Source organism: Chelonia mydas, chromosome 1, assembly GCF_015237465.2.
Source record: "Chelonia mydas isolate rCheMyd1 chromosome 1, rCheMyd1.pri.v2, whole genome shotgun sequence".
NCBI lineage: Eukaryota > Metazoa > Chordata > Testudines > Cheloniidae > Chelonia > Chelonia mydas.
This window is the reverse complement of record NC_057849.1, coordinates 145,980,658-146,004,299: the sequence shown is the minus strand read 5'-3', so window position 1 is coordinate 146,004,299 and position 23,642 is coordinate 145,980,658. Positions and strand designations below refer to the sequence as shown.

Here is a 23,642-nt window from a genome sequence, read left to right as displayed (position 1 = left end):
GTAATATAGACCCCTAACCTCTGACTGAGTTACTAAAGGCCTCAAATAATGGTTTAAAGACTTCCTCTAGTTTAAACCTGCAAGTGACCCATGCCTCATGATGCAGAAGAAGGTGAAAAATTTCCAGGATCTCTGCCAATCTCACCTGTGGAAAAAATCCTTCCTGACCCCACATATGATGATCGGTTAGATCCTGAACACGTGGGCAAGACCCACCAGGCCGATAACTGGGAAAGAATTCTCTGTAGTAACTCAGAGCCCTCCCCCGTTAGTGTCCTGTCCCCAGCTGTTGGGGGTTTTTGCTACAGGCAGTCGCTGATGGGCCACATGCCATTGTAGGCAGTCCTGTCATACCATCCCCTCCATAAACTTATCAAGCTCAGGCTTCAAGCCACTTAAGGTTTTTTGCCCCCACTGCTCCCCTTGGGAGGCTGCTCCAGAACTTCACTCTTCTAACAGTTATAAACCTTTGCCTAATTTCAAGCCTAAAGTTGTGGAAGACCAGTTTATATCCATTTGTTCTGGGGTCCACTGATCCCTAACTTAAATAACTCCTCTCCCTCCCTGGTATTTATCCCTCAGGTATATTTATACAGAGTAACCATATCTCCCCTCAGCCTTGTATTGGTTAGACTAAACAATCCAAGCTCTGAGTCTCTTTTCATAAGGTAGGTTTTCCATTCCTCAGATCATCCTAGTCACCCTTTCTCTGCACCTGTTCCAGTTTGAATTCATCTGTCTTAAACATGGGAGACCAGATTTGCACACAATACTCTAGATGCGGTCTCACCAGTGCCTTGTATAATGGTACTAACACTTCCCTGTCTCTGCTGGAAATACCTCGCCTGATACATCCTAGGGCTGCATTAGCTTTTTTCACAGCTGCAGAAGCGATGCCTATGAGGGTCAGGAAGGGTCAGATGCCCCTCCCCAGATGCCTGGCCGAGGGGTGGGGGGCAGGGCCCGTGCCCCAAGCAGCTAGGGAGTGGAAGGGGCGGGGCCAGAGCCAGAAGGGAAGAGCCGGGGCCAGAGCCTCTCCTCTTCTGGCCACGCTGCTTGGGATGCATGCTGCCCAGTGTCACCCTCTCCTCTTCCAGCCATACTGCCTGGGATGCACTCTGCCTGGTGCAGCGCAGCAGCTGACTGGGAGAGTGCCTGGCTGCGGCACCAACAGGCTGCCCCTCCACCGCCACCCAGGCTCAGCTTCTGGGGACAGTGGTCGAGCGAGCCAGAGCCCCCCAGCCCTTCCAGCATGCTCAGAGTCAGCTTCTGTCCCCAGAGGCTGAGCCTGGGTGGGGGGCAGCCTGGTACTCTTCCAGGCAGCTGCTGTGCTGCACCAGGCAACATCCGAGAGTGACTCTGGGGCCTGGCTGCCAGGAAGAGCAGCTGAACATGCCATGGAGAGCCAGGGCAGTGGGAGGAGAGAGCCCTTCCCTTCCCAAGTAACCAGGTAGCCTCTTCCCCCTCCAGCAGGGGCCCAAGGCTGGAGGTGGGGTGGGGAGGAGTCAAGTGAGGAGGTCATGTGCCCCCCCTTTTTGCTGGTGCCCCCCTTTGTGTCCCTCCCACGAGTTGCCTATGCACAGCTCAATCACACTGAAGGCTCATAGTCATCCTGTGATCAACCAATACCCCCAGCTCTTTCTCCTCCACTGTCACTTCCAACTGATAAGTCCCCAGCTTATAGCAAAAATTCTTGTTCATCACTAAGTATGTGACCTTGTACTTTGCACTATTAAATTTCATCCTATTTCTATTACTCCAGTTTACAAGGTCATCCAGATCTTCTTGTATGGCATTCCGGTCTTCCTTGGTATTGGTAATACCTCCCAACTTTGTGTCATCCGCAAATTATATTAGCACACTCCCACTTTCTGTGCCAAGGTCAGTAATAAAAATGTTAAATAAGATTGGTCCCAAGACCGATCCCTGAGGAACTCCACTAGTAACCTCACTCTAGCCTGAGAGTTCACATCTCAGTATGACCTGTTGTAGTCTTCCCTTTAACCAGTTCCTTATCCACCTTTCAATTATCCTATTAATCCCTATCTTCTCCAGTTTAACTAATAATTTCTCATGTGGAACTGTATCAAATGCCTTACTGACATCCAGGAAGATTAGATCTACCGCATTTCCTTTGTCTAAAAAAATCAGTTATCTTCTCGAAGAAACATATTATAACTTTGTTACTACCTCTTGAATACAACAATTGAAACAATTGTTGAAAAATCTACAATTACTTTCTGTCATTTGGGATACTTACTTTTTGCAGTTCACCAAGCTTGGCAAAGATCATTTAACTTTAGGAAAACATCAGACCAGCCCTTTGTTATCTTAATCATCTGTTAATCACTCTGTTTATAAACAACATTATGACTCCTTGCCTCAGAGGCGCAAACTGGGAGTAGCATGTCTCCTGTCTCCTCTGCTGCCTGCCTGAGGCTTGTAGCTTGGGGGGCAACACCCTCCTTTGCCCCCCGCCCCCAACCCCGCCTATGCTGCTGTTGAAGCACAACCCCATCCAGAGGCTCCATGGAGGAGATGCAGTATTTCTCTCTAGAAGAGAGTTCATGCAAATGTTGCACTTAACAGCAATACATGATGAATCTATTCTCTTCCTCTTCCTGCCCCTACTGGGAGCACACAGCTCACAGGACTTAATTAAAACCGTAGCACTGGAGTAAATTTGGTGCATTAAGTGGCTGAATGCACCCTGTAGGATGAAGGTTGTGATTTAAATGTTTGCTTATTGCAGACATAAATATAATTTTAATAAACAGAGTAGCAGAAAATGCATAATTTTTGTCAGATTAAAATTTATTAAGCTAAATTAACAGCTAGTTAATAGCTAATAAAGAGAGTCCCTGTTAGCTACAGGAGTCAGCCTGTGATTTAAGCACATGGTGGTGATCAAACCCCACAGTCCTCAACACAATAACCTTTAAGAATTACACTATTTTTGGAAGAACTAATATTCATTTCGGGAATGAATTCATTGGGGAAACCTGTATCAAGGCAATTATCTATATTTAGTTTGGAAATTGCTAGAAAGGTAAAATAAACAAAGATATTAACAAACATCAATCTTCTGAGTGCTGGGACAACTAAAAGCCTTCTTCAGAAAGATTGGATGACATTGTCATTTGAGATTAAATATTTTACTCAGCACATTTAATACAATAAGGCATGTTTGATCAATTTTAAAAAGTGTGGATTGGAGGTTAAAATGTGCTTTGTAATACATGCACACTGGGTTTATCTCTCATAACTTCTTTAAATTAAATAGCTCCATGCCATTTATTACAAGACTACATTTAGCATTAAAAAAAAAAAAAGATTGCATGAAATGACTGCACTTGTTTCTTTCGACAGGGTAAAGGATGAAATGTTTAGTTAGAGAACAATTAGTGGCCTAAAGTGCTCTGTTTATTTTTGTTAATATAGACGTAATAGTTCGTGTTTATTTTTACCTGGAATGACCGTTAACAATTTTAGTGAAACAAAGCGACCAAGGCTATGACATACAGTATTTTCATATGCATTTCACCTTTTCAGTTCCCCCAACTGCATATTCTAATGAAAGCTAAATATTTTGCCAAGTATTTTGTTTTGAAGAAAAAAATAGTTCATGTAAAATAAAAATCAGGATTGAAATATTTGGGTCCAGTGTACCATCTTTACTCGGACAAACTCCAACTGAGAATTTTGCCTAAACGTGGACGTTGTGAATGGGACCCAAATGTATTGTCTCATGCTTATGTTTATATGTATACTTATATATGCCCTGATTCAGGGAAGATTCCCTTTACAAGACATTACTTAAGCACATTCTTAAAGTTAAGTGTATGCTTAAGTACTATCTTAAATAAAGATGGACTTCAATATGTGCGCAAGTGCTTTTCAGAATTGGGGCCATATATTGTATAGGCCTCAGATGGTCAGAACAAATATAATTAACAAAATTTTAGAAACTTCTATCTATTACCAAATATAGCTTTTTAAAAATATGCACAGCAATATCATGTTAAGGTCCAATAACTTGTGACCTTTGGGAGCTAGAAAGAAGTACCTGTGTCCCAGCTGAAAGCTAGGAAACTATCTTGTAATGGAAGAAAACTCCTATTTCTAGTCCTGATGGGTCTTGTGATATCAGACCTCAAACCTACCACTGTTTCAGGACTGAATATTGTCTGTCTAGAGTCTAAGGCCAGTATAGTTTGGGCTTGGCATGAGAATTCCATGCAAATGCGGGGGAGAGAAGAGATAATTTCCTGGCACACTTCTTTTTTAAATGGCATCTGTTTTAAACCCCTCAATGGTTTTAAAATTTAGAAATGGCCCTCATAGAGACGGGTTAGTGAGGAGAGTGCAGAAGGTTAAATGTGTCACTTGTGTATCACCATCACATGTGGGGTGTGTATGCACACGTTTACACAAAACATATCTGTCTCACACACTTATAATGCTTTGGGATGGTTACCTTACTTCTGAATGACTGTGCAGGGCTAGAAACCACTTGGCAGTCAAGGAGGGGTGGAGTTATGGCCCTGCCTCTGTACTGTGTCAGTATAAAAGAGGACCATGTCAAAGGGACTGGGAGGGGCAGTCCATTGAGTGTGTTCTCCTGTCCTCCCTGAACCACTGCACACTCTCAGGCAAGACCTACAGCAGGTGTACAGTCCTTCCTCAGCAATCTGCCACGATCCAGAAATGTGGCTTAAAGCCACAAGAGAGTCCTTAAGTGAGTTCCTTTGTGTTTTATGTCAAAATATTTTCCATCTTATGAAGAGTTGTTTTTGTTTTTGTTTTTTTACCAAATCATTGCAGTTTCTCTAAAAGTACAGTTTTGTAACAGAGAATATCAAAAGTAAAAATGATCACTTCAGTAAAAAGAAAATAATATCTCAGAAACGATGCCAATTAGCAGTTTTTAGTATAAATGGCACACATTCTATCTGGGGTTATTGTATAAAACAAAAGGCCTTAAGATGGCAGTGTTTCCCATTTTTTCTTTTAAATATAGATTTTAAAATTGCTTTTAACAAAGCAGGGGAAAATCAATATAACATTAGCTTCTGGGCATATACAGTAGATCTCTGAATCATGGAATTTTATTTCTATTATATAAAGAACATACAAAAGCAAAAGTTGTGTTTATAGGTGTGTATCTTTAATTTACTTTATTCAAAAATAAATACAGCATATATTCATGGTTCTGTAAGTTCTCTACAATATTTAAAATTTTAATTTACATAAATTAACAACTTCTTAAGTACTACATGCATGAAAAGCCTGAAAGTTAGATGGTTGGTTTTTTTTACAGTGTTCCCTAAAAGTAAGCCGATTTGGTCTATTTTGGACGACTGGCTAAGGGGGAAAGTGCCAACATATTCTTATGTGTGAATAATTACAAAAACCATCATTAAAAGAATGTTGCGGTTGCAAAGTCAAGCACTGAGTAGTTAGGATATACCAGAATTAAGATCCCCCCTGCAACATTGCAGCCCTCTAAGTCTGAGCCCATCTTCATATGGGAAGTCTGTGGCAGAGTCTGAAATAGAACCCACCTTTTCTGGACCTCAGTTCAGTGCCTTAAATGCAAGAGAATTTCCTTTTGCTGCTTACAATTCTCCACCTCATTCTCTGTCCATCCCATACACTGAATGAGGCAGGTGTCTTTAGAACAGGAAATATGTGATCATGCAATTAAAGACTATATCATAATGTATACACACAAAGGGGCTGAATTAAGGTTGCAACCTCTCAGTTCCAGGGAAGGACATGCTACTGCACTTGCCTACCTCCTAAGGTAGGAGCATGTTCAATATTAAGGATTGTGAAGTGCACAAAATTATTCACAGCAGTCAGTGGAAGAGGTGAGAGTAGAATTCATGGTCTCCTCCTGGCTGTGGGTGCATACACCTTCCCATAGCCCCAGAGGGTTGCTCCATCTCTGCAACATCTCCCTGTCCAGGGCTTTAATTCTAGGCCTGCTATGCGGGAAGTTTTATTGGAGCTGAGAGCATACTTAATGTATCTGGTATCTGGAGCTTAGTGGAGATGGAATGTTCTGAGATTTTAGTATTAAGCCTTTAAAAAGCTCTAGCTAGCATGTGCAAATGGCCATTTTCACAGGTTTATAACTTGGCCATATCTGGGTGAATTTTCATGGGGACACCAGAAGTCACATTTCTGACCCCAGGATGACCCCTTCCTAAATGTCAAGTTTCAGCTTCAAACTCTAGGTACATACACTAAATATTTTCAAATAAATGGGTGAAAAAAAATTACCTATTATCCCCAAACTTCATTCTTGGAACTGGAATGAACATTTTTCTGAAATGTATAGACTCATAATCAGCACGAAGCAGAGAACAAGCATGAAAAATTTCAGCGGGAACATGTAAAATTGGGCAAAATTATAAGGAACTGAAAACAGGGTATTAGAATGGTAAGTGTTAAGCAATGTTAATGAAAGGTGTTGCTAACAGGCTCCACCTATAATATGTATAATGCTGTTTTGTTTCGCTAATGAATCATCAATAAAAAGGCTGTGCAATTTAAAAACAATTAAAAATAAAACTCAGGGGGATACAGTTTCATTTAAATAGTGACTGGTTGGCAGAGAGATCACTTATTTTCATTAAACATTAGTGACCTACAACTGAGTTCTAAGATATCCTTCTTTGATCACTTCTCTTTCAACTTGGGGAAAACAGACTCTTTTAATTCTCATTTTTTGACTTCATGAGAGTTCAAGATTGTTCTTAAAATTAATGGTGATAGAAAAGCATGACAAACTAATTTAAGTATGTGTAAGGAGCATAAATTAAATTACCTCTTTATTTTTCAAACTGTTTTCTCCATTGATGAGGTTGTTCATATTTAGGATGTTATTAATCCTGTCATTCAGTATTTATTTTCAGTAGCCAGCTTTGTCCCAGAATGAATCCTTAAGTGGGTGAGATCAGGTCAGGCTAGTGTAAAGGGGCAATAGGTGAAGGAGAGGAAAGGGATTCTTTATATAGCCATGGCAGATGGGCTAGTAGAAGGGTACAGAAGATGGCAGGCTTCCACAACTTGGAGTAGTGGGAAGGAATTGATGGGTTTCTTTGTAGTACGGATGGAAGTGGAAGGAAGCCAGCTCAGGTGGAGGTGAGGCATTAAGCATTAAGATACAACTTTTAATTACATTATCATATAGTGCTTTTATGTAAGACCTCTGCCTCCGTTAGTATATAGAATGGATGGTGCTTAGTGAGCAGCTTTTCAATGTTTTGTTTTATCTTCCTTCTTCAATGTGTGGTCCCATATCTTATTTACTGTACACACCTCAGAGTGATTAGAGTACAATACTAATTCCCTCAGATGCAATGTTGCTGCACAAAGAAAGTTGTTGGGCTCAGCATTAGTGTGCTTAACTATCCATGGGAAAATTAATCATAGTTTCCGAAAAGGGGTTTTGGCTCCACTTCTGAGTCATAAGGAAAGACTTCTAACTCAGCTGTTGCCATTTAGGTTGGATATTAGGAAAAACTTTTTCACTAGGAGGGTGGTGAAGCACTGGAATGTGTTACCGAGGGAGGTGGTGGAATCTCCATCCTTAGAGGTTTTTAAGGTCAGGCTTGACAAAGCCCCGGCTGGGGTGTTTTCGTTGGGGATTGGTCCTGCTTTGAGCCGGGGGTTGGACTAGATGACCTCCTGGGGTCCCTTCCAACCCTGATATTCTATGATTTAACATGACACACATGTCTTCAAATGGGAGGGGAATAGCTTTTAGTTATTCCTCATTCTGGAGGTGAGCTAGTTCAAACTTAATTTGTATAAAATTTCAAAATTAAATTATGTGATTTTATCAGTATAGAAGAATCTTAGACAAATTGATATGATAAGCAATACATTAACCATAACTACAAATATTGAGAGGAATAAGAAAGATATATCATATATTGTAAACATACAAAGTACAAGGCAGACGTGCATACAAAAATACAAGCCAGCAGGAAAGTACAAACTACTTTGACTAAACAGTTAAAATCCACATATTTTTGCCTCTGCAGGTGACAGAAAAAAAACAAGAGTTAGAGAAATGTTTGAAATTGTCCCGGAAGCTACGAAAGGAAATGAATGCTTTGACAGAGTGGCTGGCAGTGACAGATGCAGAATTTACAAAGAGATCAGCGGTGGAGGGAATGCCTACTAATTTGGATGCTGAAGTTGCCTGGGGCAAGGTAATAATATAGAGTACTGTACATTTACATATGTTTCACTTACCATTTAGCTTTCTTTAATATGCGTAAAAGAGTGACAGAAATCTGGAAACTTGATGAGTTGAAAATTGTGAAAAAACATTGTTACATCATTATGATAACATTGTGACTTTAAAAGGTTTTAAGCATCATATTATTGCACATATCAGTAATAGGTTAGACCTGTCGAATAGCAGTCATACTTTAGTGAGGTATGTTACTCTCACAGAAAAGAATTTGAGTTCAAGGTGATTAAAATCAATCTATACATGTAGATAATGCTATTATTTGGCATACATTATTTAATCTTAAATTTCCAGTTAAAAGCTTGGGGAGGGTGAGGGAAGCTATTTACCATCATTAATGAGATTTGAAATCCACACCTATTTCAAAGCCCAATACTACTAGAAACATATATATCATATATGTATAGTTTCTCGTGCATAGAGTCCCATTGACATTCCATTAACTGTGAAACTCATTGGAAGTATCTATGTGTTTGAGTCACTGTTTGTAGTTTCAGTCTCCTGACATAAGACAATTCCATTATTTTTAAAGTTAAGCTCTCAAAGCTTTTAAGCTGCACACTCAGTTAATACAACATTGCTCACTATAATTTGATATGGTCAAAGAAATTGCAGACTGCGTTTTCACTAGGCCAGCAGACACACAAAAAATCACGCATCATATGTGCCTGCTAAAATGTATCTGAGGGTGAAATAAATAACCTAAAATAGCAAAGCCTTTCTAAGATAAATCTAGTGTGAAAATACCTCCCCAATCTTACTGATCAAGGCCAAACTGAATTACTTGAATTTCTAACGCAGTCTTTCCATTTTTTTGCTGATAACAGGACTGATAAAATATCAGCAGAATAAATATGGTTTTATATATGTTCAGCCATCCCACATCACAACGTTTTGTTTTTTTGCTGTGGATGTTCTAGTTTCCCCTGCTTACTTGTGACTCTCAAACCTTTTCCTCTTAAAGTAATTTTATCCCTGACTCTAGGGCTATCCATGAAATAAAATAAACAAATAAAATAAATGGATCTACACTACAAAGGACACTAAAAAGCATGCTCAAAAACAAGAAAACATTGAAGTGGGGGGTGGTATAAAATACACACAACTCTTTTGGCAAAATTGCAATAAAATACCCGTATGCACAACCAACCAACCTATGTGTACTTTACACTGTTTGCTTGTTTACTTTTACACAATAACTATAAATACATTTTAGTCACACTACAGTTAAAATGTAATTTGAGAGTAATAATCCATATTATTAACCTACTGGTTCTAGGATATTGTACTAGGTACACATCAGAAAAATTTTGTGTAATTACAGTGAAATGTATTGAATATGAAACTAGATTTCATACAGGGACCCACACACGGTAAAGTAACACCACCCACTTATAGCTGCTGTTAGCTTAAGAACATGCTGCTTTATTGTTGGAACAACATACTCAAAAATGGTGATAAAACCCCCACCCAGAAACAGGAAGTAAGGTCAAAGAGTGAAACAGGTATGCAGCCCATAATATTCTGAGTCACTCAATTAGCTCTTTAATAGCCACTTTACTACATCAAAGAATTAATTCTGTCATATAGTTAAACTTCTGGTTATATGTATATTTGGCAATCTGAAGTATCAAAAAGTATAACCATGATGTTCCTACCATTTAATTACTGTCACTATATCTAAATAAGAACATGCACACTCATCATCATTACAAGCATGCATATAAAATCTGACATAAAAGGAATCTTTTAAGGGTTTGGTTTAAATATACATTCAAAATTGTGACAAAGAAACTGCAAAACTCCATTTAGCTTCCCCTTTTCTGTAACTTTCACTTCATGCAGGTATCTCACCCCTTGAGTCTAGCTTTACATTTTCAAGTTTGGATACTACCCAAAACATAAAATGCAACTCAAAGCTGCAAAGCATGGTTATTTTTTTGTGCAAGTCGTACAAAATAACTGAGTTTTAATCATGTGAAACTCAGTGATCAGTATACTCAAACTATACATATCTTCTGATTATGCCCATATCCAAATCTTAAGCTAGTTATTCAACAACATGCAAGAAAGAAGGAGAACTCTGAAACTATATTGTTATATATAAATTGCAGATGCTTATAGGCCAACATTTTTCTGTTTTTTTTCCCCGGATTAGTTTTGTTCAGTAGACCTGTGCCAAAAAAAAAGTGAAAGATCTTACTGAACTTCACCTTGTAATGTAGATATATATGAACGCCATTGTATATACTCCTTGAGAAGAGTGCAGTGGATACGGGGTTTGGAGCAAGATTTGGTTTTGGTTGACTTTTTTTTTTTAAACACTACTTAACCCTATGATGTGACCTAAGCCTTTTTCCTTAGTTTGAAACATTAATCTTCTAGTGGCATACATGTTGCTGCCGCATTAATCAAGTTAATAGGAAAAGGATTTGCCTCTATTTGTAAATGCTTTTAAAGGTTCATAAGTTTTTCTTACCATCATCCTAGAATAATATAATTTTTAAATTTATCATCTAGAATCACAACAAGAGACATTTGAGAATGTGATTCTAATTATTAATAATATTTATTTGTTTATTTTACTTTGGAAGTTTACCCTGGTTTGTGAAACCCCCATTGCTGCTCAGTATTTTTCATGTTCACCTGCTTCTTTTTCCTGTGGTGAAGTCTACATATTACATCAGACTGCATGAAGTTTTGGTTAATCCTGTGATCTTATCCTCCATAGCAAAGGACAAATGTCAGATTTTCAAGGGAAGAAGTATGTATTCATGCAGAACTAGCCTGCCAATCACCAGGTGCATTTTCCAGTGAAGAAAACAAAAACACTGTTTGCTAATGCTGAACTACACAGTACCTTTCTGCTGAAATGGAGATGTAGCTGCATTACCATCAGCATATTTCGCTGCGTGATCAGGGAAGCTAGTTTATTTTTATTTTACCAAATAATTCTGATGCATACACCCTTGAAGCATGTTAAATGGAAAGGTTTGTCCTTAATTCATTTTAATTTAACTATTGGATATGAACCTTAATGCTCTAAAACTTGCATAATTAGGGTTTGAGGTCTGCTGATTAGTGCAGTTACACAGTAGGAAGTTCTTGTTATGTCTTACTGTTGCTACAAACAGGTAAACCATTAAATTTTTTTCTCCCTAAGACAATCAAGAAAGGAAAGAAAAGTTCATTAAAATTTCATATAAGAGAAATGTGCTGAATGGTTGAACCAACTTGAACTGTAATTAAAGCTGAACCAAGCCTGTGTTACTGTTTCTGCTAACCTGCAGAAATATTATATAGTGCTGCATATTCTCATGAGGAAGTGATGCTTTAGTGGTTACAGTAAAAAGCTGGTATCTAGAAAATCTTCGGTTCAGATCCAGCCTGAACCAATCACTTATTGTGTGACCTTCGGCAAGTCACTTCACCTTTTTTTGCTTCAATCAGCTCAGCTAAAAAAACATTGGGTGAAAACAGCAGGCCTTTACTGAAGTGTATATATGCAGACCAGGCTGGGTTTATAATCCCATTATCAGGAATGTTCTGGTTAGAGAATTTTTAGCATGTATGAAGCAATATTTACATAAATATAGGGACATATTCTCCACCCCATACACCATTTTTATACTTTTATCAACTCCTTTGATTTCAGTGAAGTCACATCTCTGCAAAGGTGCTATAGAGAGGAGAATCTGGTTTACTGAATGTATGCTTCAATAAGCAGTAATTTTATGATGTAATTGTTAGGGGGCTTATTCCTTCACCCACTCACTTCCCTGGTCCTTCTCGCATGAACAGAGAGCAACAATACCCGAAGTCCAAAGGTGCAAACAATTCGATGTTTATTGGGGTGAACTTCCAGCAAGCATGATTCCAGTTTCCTTCTTTAGTATCCTCCTTCCCAGCTCTGACACCACAGAGCCTTACACCTGTGTCCCTGTTCCCATTTCTCCCTTTAGCCAAACAGGATTCCAGTTTCCCCACTCCCATTCCCTGTTCCCATCTCCCCCTTTAGCAAAACATGATTCCAATTTCCTTACCCCCATTCCCTGTTGCCATCTCCCCCACACACACCCACCCCTCCCACCCACACCCACTCACTTCCTCATTGACTACAGATTATATAGTAAAACTTGAGTTCTGCTTAGCTATACCTTAACCAATCATTTTCCTGAAATTTAACTAATCAATTCTAACATATTGTAACATGATTATGTAACCAATTATATCCCACCACCTTAATTAGTTTACACCCAGCAAAATTAATTATACAGCAGGCAGGAACAATCAGAGAACCAGACAGAGATTATACAGACAAACAATAGCAAAGTGAAGGAGGACTTGTGGCACCTTAGAGACTAACCAATTTATTTGAGCATGAGCTTTCGTGAGCTACAGCTCACTTCATCGGATGCATACTGTGGAAATTGCAGAAGACATTATATACACAGACACCATGAAACAATACCTCCTCCCACCCCACTATAATGACAAAACAATACAGAAGTGAGGATTTCACATCCCAGTATTGATAAGTGAGTTCTTGCCAGACAGGATGCTGTTTCCTTTTACATTTTCTAGGCATTTCCCTTTCTCTGGAGGTGATAGGCATTATCAGGATAGGTTTGTATTCCTAAGAGCCCAATAGCACCTTCTTTCAATGTGACTAGTTTGGAATGTGAGGATGTGACCGGTCGCTTCCTAGCTTATGGCTGCCTCTGCTGCTTAGCCAAAGGCCTTAGCCTAAGCACAGGGCCTCAGACTGTCACAGTAAGAGAAGGCCCTTACACCAGCAGACAGTGATTTTGATTCTCTCTTTTATACCTCTAGAACTAGCCAAGTGATAAGAATACACCTAAATTCTTAAAGTACAGGCCTTTGCAGACAGGCCTGAATATCTATATCCTAACAGTAATAAGTGTTAATTCTTCAAAGACATAGTTTCCAATAAAGGATTATTAATGTTTCATAATGCTGTGAAGAGATTATAAATCCTGCAAGGACTGCTGTAATTGAGCATTTTTAAATTATTTTTAAAGATGTAGGGAAATTCTCAGGCAATACTTGGTTGAACTGGAGTTGAATCTGTGTAGACAAAACCAATGACTGTTTCAAATCTGCTTTAAAAGAAGGTTGAAAAAGATTCAAAACATATAAGCAACTTCTAATCTTTGGGAAGCCTGGAAATTAATGTTTCGCTTTAATACATGTGTATCTATTGTGACAAAATCAGACCAGTCAGTTTTGAAAAGGTGACTGAAGACAGATAAATCAGTCATAGAATATTAAAGCCTTTTTTCCTATGAACTGAAAAGAGATTACCTTAGGTTAATTATAGACACCTGAGTCCAATTAAGGGCAGTGTATAACCTTTAAAAACCTCTTCCAAATGGGAGAGAGGAGAGAGAAAAGGTGAGAAACAAGCTGGAGAAGGTTTGTGTGCAGCAAAGGGAAAAGACATCTCCTAGGTAAAGAGCTGTTTCCCTCTATAAGGGAAACCTGGTGTTTGTTTGTGTTTGGGGAATGGGGCCTTGGTTCCCAGCATAGCTGAGCCCAGAATAAGTTGGAAAGGGTGACCAGTGATTGGTAGCCAGCATAAGAAGAGGCACTCCTCCAGTGGGAGTTAGGAAATACATTTTTATTTGTGTGTATGTATTTAAAGAAACCTCTCAGGTCAGCCCTACAGCCTATCCTGTAAACAAAACAACAACACAGAATTAAGTCTTTAAACTTCTTTTATTGATCTCAAAGACAGAAAATATTTGCCAAGGTGTGTTAGGCACTGTGATTATTTCTAATTTATACTCATTACTATTATACATTCTAATTAATGCACTGGCAGTCCAGTAATGATGGCACTAGGATTTTATAATTAAGAATTAAACCTTTGGAGCAAGATTGATTTACTCCCGCTCTATTCAGCACTATTCTTCTCTATTGCAGTCCATTCCGTTTCAGTACCAGAGGTTATAAAGCAGAGGGATTGTCCAACCAGAAGTAGGATATGAAATTAAGTAAAGACAAATTTAATCTGAAATTTAAGAAAAAAAATCCTAAAACTGATATTTGACTGTAAAAGAGTCTCCTTAGGAAATAGTGAAAACCTGCTTAAGTCACATAAAACTAGACACAATATTCTGTACACAACAGTCTTGCCCTCTTACAGGGAAGGGACAAGCTAGATCTTTTCTATTTTGTACAATTCTATTATAAAAAGTAACAAGTATAACTTACAACAGGAAAAAGAAAGATTTTTTGTTAGAAATAATTTTGTAACTAAAAGGATTAAACAGTTAAAAAAAAAGTTGTAACAAGAGATTGTGGAATTGCTATCATGGAAGACACTGAAGTCTCTGGGACTTACCTAGCTTTTAAAGACAGATTTGTCTGATAAAAGATTTGATTGCTGTGGTATTGTGTTTTCAGAATGGAAATGCCAGATGGCATTACCAAGAAAACTTCCATACCAGATCCAACTGCTAGGGCATTAATATAATATTTTAGCTTAGAGTGTATAATAGTAGTGAGTATAAATTAAATAGAAAAACACTGAATCACAGTGGCTAATGTAGCTTGTAATATATTTTCTGTCAGTGAGACCAACGAAATAAAATGTGCTAAAAAAATTTGTGCCAAATGATTCATAGCCAAGGGCCAGAACACAGTCAAAATAATAGATGTGCTCTAAATAAAAAAATTAATTTCCTGGACTGTTATAGTAAGAAGGATATTGTGTCAATGTCTGAGTCATACAGTGTTCCCACTTGTGAGAATTAAGCAACCTAACTTCCTTCTTTTATAGGGTTTCTGTGAGTTATTAAGATCACCTTGGGGATTTATATATCCAGCGTGAAATCATACAGAATCTTTCATCCATCATGTCTTGCTTGTGAAATTTTTAAAGCAAATATAATAATGACTGATGCAATTAAAATATTATCCTCAATACTATTTTAGTCACGGTCTTAGTGCTCTTGCAAAATGAACAAACACAGCTTAATTTGATGTATACTAGTACTACTTCATCATTATAAAATATAATTGAAGAAGCCTAAACACCACATTTTCAAAGAAAGCCCTCTCCATACAGTTTCGTGTTCAAGATTTCCTTGCTCCTACTTAGTCTTTGTTAGTAAAAGTGCTTTATTTTTATAACTTTATTAAGAAAATGTCCAAAATTTATTTATAAGAATGTCCACAAAATTGCTTTTTAAAGAAAATGTTAGAGAACATACAAAAGGATCAGAATGACGTTTGCTGAAGACCTGACGCTATATATCTGCACATACACTTACACTCACAGACTATGTTAAAGGAATGTTATTTATGTTGTAAAGTTAAACCCTCAAAAGTTAGAAAATGCCAGACTTACGATTGTCTGCAAAAGCACTATTGTGCATCCAACATGTGGACTTAATGTAGCAGAGGTCCTTGTTATACCAATAAAATAAAATTCAGCAGGATCTTATTAAAGGGGAAAAGGCAAAATGCCACATTTATGGTGAATACAGAAAGAATCATAGTAATCAACACCACCCTATACCGGAAACCTACTGACCGCTATTCCTACCTACATGCCTCCAGCTTTCACCCTGACCACACCACACGATCCATCGTCTACAGCCAAGCTCTGCGATACAACCGCATTTGCTCCAACCCCTCAGACAGAGACAAACACCTACAAGATCTCTATCAAGCATTCTTAAAACTACAATACCCACCTGCGGAAGTGAAGAAACAGATTGATAGAGCCAGAAGAGTTCCCAGAAGTCACCTACTACAGGACAGGCCTAACAAAGAAAATAACAGAATGCCACTAGCCGTCACCTTCAGCCCCCAACTAAAACCCCTCCAACGCATTATTAAGGATCTACAACCTATCCTGAAGGATGACCCAACACTCTCACAAATCTTGGGAGAAAGGCCAGTCCTTGCCTACAGACAGCCCCCCAACCTGAAGCGAATACTCACCAACAACCACATACCACACAACAGAACCACTAGCCCAGGAACCTATCCTTGCAACAAAGCCCGTTGCCAACTGTGCCCACATATCTATTCAGGGGACACCATCACAGGGCCTAACAACATCAGCCACACTATCAGAGGCTCGTTCACCTGCACATCCACCAATGTGATATATGCCATCATGTGCCAGCAATGCCCCTCTGCCATGTACATTGGTCAAACTGGACAGTCTCTACGTAAAAGAATAAATGGACACAAATCAGATGTCAAGAATTATAACATTCATAAACCAGTCGGAGAACACTTCAATCTCTCTGGTCACGCAATCACAGACATGAGGGTCGCTATCTTAAAGCAAAAAAACTTCAAATCCAGACTCCAGCGAGAAACTGCTGAATTGGAATTCATTTGCAAATTGGATACTATTAATTTGGGCTTGAATAGAGACTGGGAGTGGCTAAGTCATTATGCAAGGTAGCCTGTCTCCCCTTGTTTTTTTTCCTGCAAAACGCCCCCCAAGACGTTCTGGTTAAACTTGGATTATTGCTGTGCACATTGTAAGATGAGCTGTTGCCAGCAGGAGAATGAGTTTGTGTGTGTGGTTTTTGGAAAAAAGGGGGGGGTGTGGGGGGGGGGGGTCAGAAAACCTGGATTAGTGCTGGAGGTGACCCACCTTGATTATCATGCGCATTATAAAGAGGGGTTTCAAAGGGGGATGGGCTGTTGCCAGCAGGAGAGTGAATTTGTATGTGTGTTGGGGGGGGGGGGGGAAGGGTGAGAAAACCTGGATTTGTGCTGGAAATGGCTCTACTTGAGGATCACTTTAGATAAGCTGTTGCCAGCGGGGGAGTGAGGTGGGAGGAAGTTTTGTTTCATGGTCTCTGTGTGTATATAATGTCTTCTGCAGTTTCCACGATATGCTATGCATCCGATGAAGTGAGCTGTAGCTCACGAAAGCTCATGCTCAAATAAACTGGTTAGTCTCTAAGGTGCCACAAGTACTCCTTTTCTTTTTAGTAAGCAGTTAGTTATAGCTATAACATTCCATTCAATTTCATATTTATTCACACATTCGTTCATACACACACACACAGGTTCTGCAAGGTTGTTATCATAGTTGCCAGCCTTAGAGTTGCTTGTGCCAAGCCACTGGCCAGGTGGCCTAGACACGAGGAGGGAGCAGGGTCTTGTCAGATACACATCTGATGCTCCTGGAAGTTGGTTTGCAGAATCAGACCCCAAAGTTCTCAGTTTCTAGATTCCATATTTATAGGAATTTATTCCTATGCCAGTCTATGGGAGTTGCTTCACCATGCTGTTGCTGAATCAATCAGCAGATGGCACATTCCTGACGGCTCCGTGTTGTTCTTCCGTTTTCCCATCCTTGAGGCTGTTGGGTGGATTCCAGTCTGCCCTCCGAGGTCATCTGGTTGTCTCCACTCTGCGCATTCTTCGGCCGATCATACTGAACTCCTAGGCTCGCACCTCCCTGATCATTCATTTATTATCTACAGCAAGCATCCATCCAGATACATCCTCTATCTCTATTTTAATCACAATTGTTAACAAAGCAAGATAAATACAACAAAAGGGTGTATTCTGTGTGCTGTTTCTGTTGTTACAAAGTATCGCTTTGAGTCTCTCTCTGTGTGAGTAGTTGTTGTTACAAAGTATTGCTTTGAGAACAGACTCTGTTTTAGGATGCACTAACACAATTAGCAGCTTGCAAGTTTCACACAGAGTGGGAGAGAAACAGTAAAACCAAGAGACCAAAAACCAAGAGACCTCTTAATTAGTAATACCCTGGAATTTAGACTATGGGGAATCAAACTCATTTGTGATTTTAATACAGAACTTCTTTAATATGATCCAACATAACATCCTGTTGAAAAAAATGTATATGATTATGTAATTAATGTCTTTATCATAATACACAAGGTAACTGAATTAATGTTATCTGAGCAACTATAACTTGGTATTTCCTAACTTTGAGTGCTTGACTCTGCAATCTAAAAATGCATTCTTTTAACATAGTTTTTGTGTGTAATTGTCATGGTGTTTCTTTAAGAAAAAGACTAACAAATACTCATGTGACAGTGTAAACCCATTCTTATGAATCATCAACAGAGTTTGAACCATGCGCCTTCATCACCACAGCACTGACTGATATTACTTAAGCTACAGGACTAAGCACATTAACGGGCAGTAGGAGAAGGTTGTTATTCCAGAGCAGGAATAGGCTGCTGGGCTGAGATGCGGGGTCTCGGGAGTGGTTGGGAGGAAGCCCAACATGGCCAGGCTGTCTTTATCTGCCTGAACAACTGGTATGTACTTAAATTATGGCACCACCAGTCATGGATTCAACCACTTTTTTTCTATATGTCTAAATTAATTTTGTGTTTAAGCATCCATAGCCAAATTGCACAGAGGGATGTAAATCCACTCAGAATTTGTCCCACATTTTGAAATATATTCTTCCATTCACTACTAAATGTTCAGAGAATGTAATAAATGAGTGCCAATTTGTTGAATGACAGTAGTCAGTGGCCAAAATTAGCAGATTTTGAAAGACGCTTGCTGAGTTTTAAGTAATATAAATATACCAAATGTTGCAAAGGGGTCATTACACGTGTATCTCAATCTTGCTACATATATAAAATCTGTTAAAAGTACTTCAATTTTTTTGTGCTAGTGTAAAAAAATGCTAAAGTTGTCTGATTTATTACTGTGGAAAAATATACACAGAGTAACAGTGCATGGAGATGGGGGGAATTCTGAATTTCATATTTTAAAAAATGACTAGATAAATAAAATTATGTAGTAACTGAAGGAAGTAAATTTTCAATGAAAGCCAAGTATATAAACATACTGGGGGTCCTGGCGTGTCCAGAATTTCTAATGAAATGTATAGGATGGAATTTTGGCCCCACTGAAATCAATGGGAGTTTTGCTGTTGATTTCAGTACAGTTGTGCAAGCTGTCTTATCTTACTCAGGGTCAGCATTTGGGAGCAGGTGTTGCTTAATTACCTTTGGTGGAATGAGCAGTCTGTTATTTCTTACAGTGGTTAACATATGAGATTGGTACTTTTTGTTATTGTCTGAGTTCCCAGAGCACAGGATGAACACTTGGTAACTGGAACAGCAGCTTTTTATATTTGAAGGGGAAAGATTGGTCGAGATCTCAGTATTTGAGAGAGAGAGAAAGAGAGATGACTCCAGCTCTGCTCAGCTTAGAACCTCAACAGACTAGAGTTTGAGTCACAACTTGAAGGGCATATCTGACTTTGAACAGAAGTTTTAATTAGTGGAGATTTGACTCTATAGTGTAAAGATTATCTGCCTGCTTAAAAGTTAAATTGTGATTAGACAAAGCTTCTAGTTCCAGTTGGGATTGATGTTTATGTATTATGGAGGTGATGGCCATCAAGATTGTCCTGAGTTTTTCATATATATAGAAAATTACAGTCATAAGTAATAATGAACACGTCTCAAAAGTTTCATTCAAAACATGTTCAAACTCTGGATTGGCTGAACCATTCAGACAAAATAGAAACTGACCTGAGCCTTCACACAAAGCTGAAGTCAAGGAGTATTCTTTGTTTAAAATAAGTTGTGTATGTGCCCTCCCCAACCCCCTCCAAAAGGCAGAAGAGATCAAATAGTGCTGGAAAAGATTCTTTGCATTTCTTCCAGACTAACTGGAAGCTGGCAAAATCTCAAACCTCTGTTTCAAGTCCCATAGAACTGAAATTTAGAAAAGATTGTTCATATTCCCTTAATAGTCTTTAAATTCTGTCACATAACTTGCTTCCTCAATGCTTACATAATTTGGTAGAACATTTAAAACTGTTTATCCTTATCTGAAATGTAATTGTAAAAACTTATTTTTGAGGGAAAAAAATGGTATCAGATTATTAACTCAATGCAATGTATGCATCAAATAGCTGCTATGCAGTAAGTTAAAAACATCTGCTAAATGCACTTGGGGATGCTGTTGTACCAATGGGAGTAATTTTTCTCCTTACTTTCTATATTTGCCAAGCTTTGCTTTTACTGAAAACACATTAATATGAGCTTAATAATGTGGTGCAGATTGGCTGTAAATTTGGTTCTATGTCAATAAGGACATTGACTGGCGTTTTGGATGCAGGCATTCTGGTTGACAGGTTTGTGCCTGTCCGTCTCTTGATGGCCTAAGGCTCTGCTCCTTTGTGTATTTAGGTATTCATGAAAATTCCCCAGTTCCTGCTCTCGTATTGGTGACTGCTCATTATTGCTGCTGTCTCCTCCACTCCCTTTATTTTGTATGTCATTCCGAGCATTTTTTAACCATCTCACCATTCGGAGTTTTGCCATTTTGAGTTAGGTCTTTGTTCCCTAAACAGATAAAAGGTGCAGGCCTGCATTGTTTGAGCAGCAACAACCAGCTTTGGGTCAGAAAGGAATTTTCCCTAATAACCGGTTAGCTGTGACAGTAAATTGAGCCACCTCCTGAGAATTCAGCAAATCCTAGGTGTGGCTACTGTTAGTGCTGTATTTCTGTTTGTCACTTCATGCTAGTTTACATAGGGCTTATATCTGGGCGTTTTCCCTTGCTGACCTTCTTGACTCTTTATTGCAAATTTTAGTCAGAATAAAAGATTGGGAAATCTTGCATATCATTTTAAATCTAAGCACATAACAGGAATGAGAGGGCCAATGAGCTGTTGGGAGGCTGGGCTGTACCCCTATGTGCATATTTAGGGCATCCCAGGTTTGATCTTCATTCTTACTGTGAGAAATGGGCCATTTGGGGAATTTTAGTCTGCAGATAGGACTAAGAGGCCAGGGTTACAGCTGAAAAAAACTGCATTGGATGCTGGGGGTGGGAAGGTTCCCACAATATTTAAAACTAATAATATTGCTATTCCTTTAGGGTTGTGATACTGTCATGGCAAAATACTGAAATTTTCAGTTTAGTTATCCTATAATGTTGATTTGCATGGTGTTTTAATAGATAATGTTTTCTTATTTAAAAATTAGCTTTTAGGCTTTTGTCTTAAATAATAAAACTTCTGAACATCATAAAAGTTGAACATCTTCCATGATACATTAGAACTATGTACTGTAATGGCAAGTAATACACACTCTTTGAAATTAAGGTATTGGTCAAAAGCTACTCTGAGGATATGAGACATCCTTAAAATGTCTTTAGAACTGGAAGAGTATTTAATTTTGGACTATTCTGCAGAGTAATAGCATAATAGCAAAACGGTGAAGGTGTTGGGTTTTTTTCCCTATTAGTATCCTGTTTTAACATTTTGCATTGTACGATCATAATGTGGAGACAAATATAATTTTTGATTTCTTGAGGTGTTCTATTTCCAGACGGCCGCTCATATTTACTAAGTAATCATCCTGGGTACACTTTCCACAGGCAACACAGAAGGAGATTGAAAAACGCCAGCTCCATCTAAAGAGCATCAGTGATCTAGGCGAGGGTTTGAGGACGGTGCTTAAGGAAAAAGAAGGTCTAGTGGATGATAAGCTCAGCCTCCTGAAAAGTAACTGGATAGCAGTAACTTCACGAGCTGAGGAGTGGTTCAACCTATTATTGGTAAGATAAAAGTATTTGTGCTTCTAGTTCACCAAACCACACTAAACCTAAGTATATGATAGGTGTGGATGCCAATCTTATGGGCTCAACCCCATTACATTGCACTTTTAGGTCCCGTTAGAAGACATGTATAGATGTGTGCGTTGTCTCCAGATTCTCTGTCAATATGTCCACTGAACTCAGTGGTGTTTGTGGGTTGTAAACAAAGAATTTGGATGGTTGTGTGTGTGCAGAGTAACAAATATATAGACACCCACTGCTGGCATCTCTTCTTTTCTGCCTCCCCAAGGGTCTGGGCTGTGCCCTGCTGTTGAGTCAGCGAGGCAAACAGGCAGTATTGGGAAGAGGAAGTAGCTTAGGGAACTGGTCAACTCTTGTTGTAGCTCTCTGCACTATGCCAGATTCGGGAGTAGGTTAAAAATCTTAAATTCAGCTGGGAAATGTCATTTGCTCACACAGATAATAGGGATGAGTGTGTGTGTGAGAGAGAGATGCCGGGTTTTAGAAGCTGTACTTGTATGACTTTAGGGATGGATAAAAAGATGAGACAATGATCCAAATTCTCCAAAAGAAAGCATTTTAAAATTCTTCCTTAGCCAAAATGACGAATTTTAAATAGCCATTCAGTTTGCTTTCGAAGAGGCTGGGGACTAAATTCACTCACGTAGGTGCAATAACCAGAGATTTCAGTCCAAGTCAAATTGAAAAACCCACTTTTACCCTAAATTTGTCACTATTGCGCTACTGTGATACATAGAAATATTTACGTACTGCCAATGGATATAAACACACATACATATATTTGAGAGAGAGAGAGCTACTGGGAAAAAGTAATTAATTTCAGCTTTATAATGTATGTAATGTTTGCCACAGTTTGCATAATCATGGCTTTCTTTAATTTCAGCTCTGATTTTTTTTAATATATGCTACTTACCGTTTTCCACACACAGGAATATCAAAAGCAAATGGAGATGTTTGATCAGAATGTAGCTAACGTCACAACCTGGATGTATCGTGCTGAAATATTATTGGATGAATCTGAAAAACAACAGTCTCCGCAAAAAGAGGAAGTTCTTAAGGTAACACATGCAGTTTTCTGGAAAGTATTTATTATATTATTCTAAAAAAACTATATACATTAAGCTTTTTACCCTAGAGGTTTTAAAGCGCATCATGAAAGATAGTGAAACATTATTTTTCTCTTGACAAAAGTATCCTCCAACAGCTTATAAATTGCTTAATAATATCATAATGAATAGCAAAAGTAAGCCCTGCAGTCGAAAAAATGAAATATGTTATTTTAAGGCTTGGGGACTTCATAGTGAGCAGAACACTTATTCTTAAGCCTATCTCTGCTGAAAACTATTACCTCAAATGCATCTGTTTAAAAAAGAAAATTTGTTATCTCTGTGCTCCTTTTCCTCTCTGTTCCTTCTTTTGTGAATCATTGTGTGCTTGCTATTCATATCATATTAATATTTTAGCTTACCAAACACTGATTGCACTGGAACATACAACTGAGAATAATCCTAGCTGAAGTGGCTTATTTATAGAAGGGATATTTTGTAGCAGATACAATGCATGTACAGGTCCCCATTGCAAACAACAAATCTGCCCTCAGATCCAGGGCAGGATTTAGCACTACGATATCATCAGATCCAATTTATTAAAAATTGACATGCACTGTAAAGCATATGAGGCTCGGAGTTTTCATCCAGTCTAAGACTTTTTTTTTTTCATACTTGAGGCTGTATTCTGCCTTGAGTTATGCTCTGTATTGATTGTTGTCCCCTGAATGAAT

General features: G+C 38.6%; 1 protein-coding gene across 8 annotated transcripts in view; it reads left to right on the top strand.

The window, feature by feature from the left end:
* Window positions 1-23,642, top strand: part of DMD (dystrophin) — a 1,912,888-nt gene that overhangs the window by 794,762 nt on the left and 1,094,484 nt on the right. For all 8 annotated transcript variants that reach the window (XM_043538015.1, XM_043538014.1, XM_043538013.1 and 5 more), the window contains 3 exons: window positions 8,058-8,228; window positions 21,662-21,841; window positions 22,792-22,920. In XM_043538015.1, coding sequence (XP_043393950.1) covers window positions 8,058-8,228; window positions 21,662-21,841; window positions 22,792-22,920 — 480 coding nt within the window. The remainder of the gene's footprint in view (window positions 1-8,057; window positions 8,229-21,661; window positions 21,842-22,791; window positions 22,921-23,642) is intronic.